The sequence below is a fragment of the Pangasianodon hypophthalmus genome, chromosome 3, assembly GCF_027358585.1.
Source record: "Pangasianodon hypophthalmus isolate fPanHyp1 chromosome 3, fPanHyp1.pri, whole genome shotgun sequence".
In the NCBI taxonomy this organism is placed as follows: domain Eukaryota; kingdom Metazoa; phylum Chordata; class Actinopteri; order Siluriformes; family Pangasiidae; genus Pangasianodon; species Pangasianodon hypophthalmus.
This window is the reverse complement of record NC_069712.1, coordinates 28,898,312-28,900,580: the sequence shown is the minus strand read 5'-3', so window position 1 is coordinate 28,900,580 and position 2,269 is coordinate 28,898,312. Positions and strand designations below refer to the sequence as shown.

The window sequence follows — 2,269 nt, the reverse complement described above, 5'->3', positions numbered from 1 at the left end:
GAGATCTTATACGATCTATATCATGTACTACACCTCACCCTGACAGGTAGAACATAAGGCCAGAAATTCATGACATGTCACTGTTTCATTCAATCATTCATCTTCAGGAACTTCTTTTGCTGATCAGGGATGCTGTGGATCCAAAGCCTGTCCTGGGAAAACTTGGTGCAAGGTGGGAATACACACTGAATTGGATGCCAGTCCATCACAGGGTGCCATGCACACATTAATTAACACACTCATTCATACCTAGTGACAATTTAGCATAACCAATCAACCTATTGGCATTATTCTGAGAGGCAAGAGGAAACCAGAGAACCTGGAGCTTTTCTTTGTTTTTAGTAACAAATCATTAAGCAGACAAACCAATTTCCATACACTTCAGATTCATCTAAATCTAATAGCTGGACATCCTTTACATTTGTCTTTACCTACTTGTCCATTAGTCACAAGAGGAAGCCACAAATAAAATTAAACTTAAAGTAATTAGTAACTAACTAAATGTATTGAATACCCAGTGTTGCTCTTACGCATGGCCCTGGCTGGATATGGAGAAGCACACTGTTAAAGCACTAAGTTTACTAAAGAATTGCATGTATGCCTTTGAGATTTGTCATATGAGGATTTTGTAATATATCATATGGACTACATGCAGAATTTATCCCTTAGACGCGTTGTTTAATCAGCCAAAATGATTAATGTTTATCATACACAAACAGAGCCTGTTAATCATTTTTGCCTAAATGTGAAAATTCTTATGCAAACACACACGCCCCCTCACTTTCACACTCCTCCCAGTACTATCAGTATTATCCTATAAATATTCACAGTTTCCCAAGAGAACTGCACTTTCATACCACAGGGTTAAGCTCAAAGCTTAGTAATCATGTTTGTAAAGGTTGTAGCTCCACTCCTGGCGGTCTTCTTGGCCGTGGCGAGCGCTGACCTTGTCGGAGCCCCGGTGGATGCAGACATAAACAGCCCAGAAGTCCAGGATGCCCTGCGGTTTGCAGTCGCTCAGTATAATGCAGAGAGTGACTGCATATACACCAGCCAGGTTGTTAAGGTGATCAAGACCCAGGTGCAGGTAAGATATCTTACTGTTTTTTTTTAACTTTACAGAGAGTACTTTACCATTTGCAGCCAATTAATGCTATGCCTACAACTAGCTTAAATCTAACCTTAACTGAGTAACCAAAAGGAAACCTTTTGTCTCTTTTAAGTGTTTTTTGTTTAATAAAAGCTTAAGTTTTTGTTATAAAAAAAAAGGTTTTCTTTATGGTTCAAGCCTGAGCTCAGGTTACTGACTGTATGGAGTTTTACATGCTCACTGTGTCCATGTGGGTTTCCTTCATATAATCTAGTTTCTTTCCATCTCCCTAATACATACATACTAGTATGTGCTTTGGCTACTCTAAAATTTCCCCCAGATGTGGATGATTAAGTGAGCATGATGCACTGGAGTGGACTGCCGTTCCATCCATGGTGTATTCCTGTTTTGATTGTTCCCAGGATAGGCTCTGAGTCCACCACAACCCTGATGAGGATAAAGTACTAACAGAAGATAAATGAATGAATGTGTTATTTTGACATTATCCTATATGAGCAGAAGTCGGAAGGATTTCATTTTTTTTTCTTTCGTTTAGGTTGTTTCTGGTTTGAAGTACATCTTCACTGTTGAGATGGCCAAGACTTCCTGCAAAAAAGCGGAACCTGAAAACACGTGTGCCATCAATTCGGACCCAGCAATTGCACAGGTTAGTTACACAAAGCTCTCTGATTCGTGCATATATTTACTACTGTTTATACAGAATTGTTTCCTATGCATGCTAACTCTTCTGCCTCTTTGTCCCTTCCCTCAAGCCTCATGAATGCAAACTTGCAGTGTGGAGTCAGCCTTGGCTGCACAGCATGATGCTAATTGAGAATACCTGCTAAGAGAGATCACATACTATCCTGAAACCCAGAATCTTTCAAGAAATACCTTTAAAAATGTGCCTTATTCATCAGGCTGTATTTGGAGATGCTATTAAACGGTTGCTCAAAATATGTGTTGGCAATTTATTTGTTGAGTTGGTATTCATACCCTTTTTTTTAAACTGTAGACAAACTCGTCTGCCTAATACAAGAGGCCTAACAGTACAGAACGCAGCAAGTTCATTTACACTTCATTTGCTACACATCTATGTCCAAAGTGACTCAAAGGTACACAGAATTACAATCCAATCATTTATCTGTAAAAAGAGCTGACAGCGACACACTGACTGCA

At 39.4% G+C, this 2,269-nt stretch overlaps 1 protein-coding gene across 1 annotated transcript; it reads left to right on the top strand.

Moving 5' to 3' along the window:
• Positions 1-856: 856 nt before the first annotated feature.
• LOC113542138 (cystatin) lies at positions 857-2,068 on the top strand. The gene is made up of 3 exons (XM_026939483.3): positions 857-1,087; positions 1,647-1,757; positions 1,864-2,068. Exons 1-3 carry the CDS (start codon positions 887-889, stop codon positions 1,936-1,938), a joined length of 387 nt encoding a protein of 128 aa, XP_026795284.1. The 5' UTR covers positions 857-886; the 3' UTR covers positions 1,939-2,068.
• Positions 2,069-2,269: the final 201 nt, after the last annotated feature.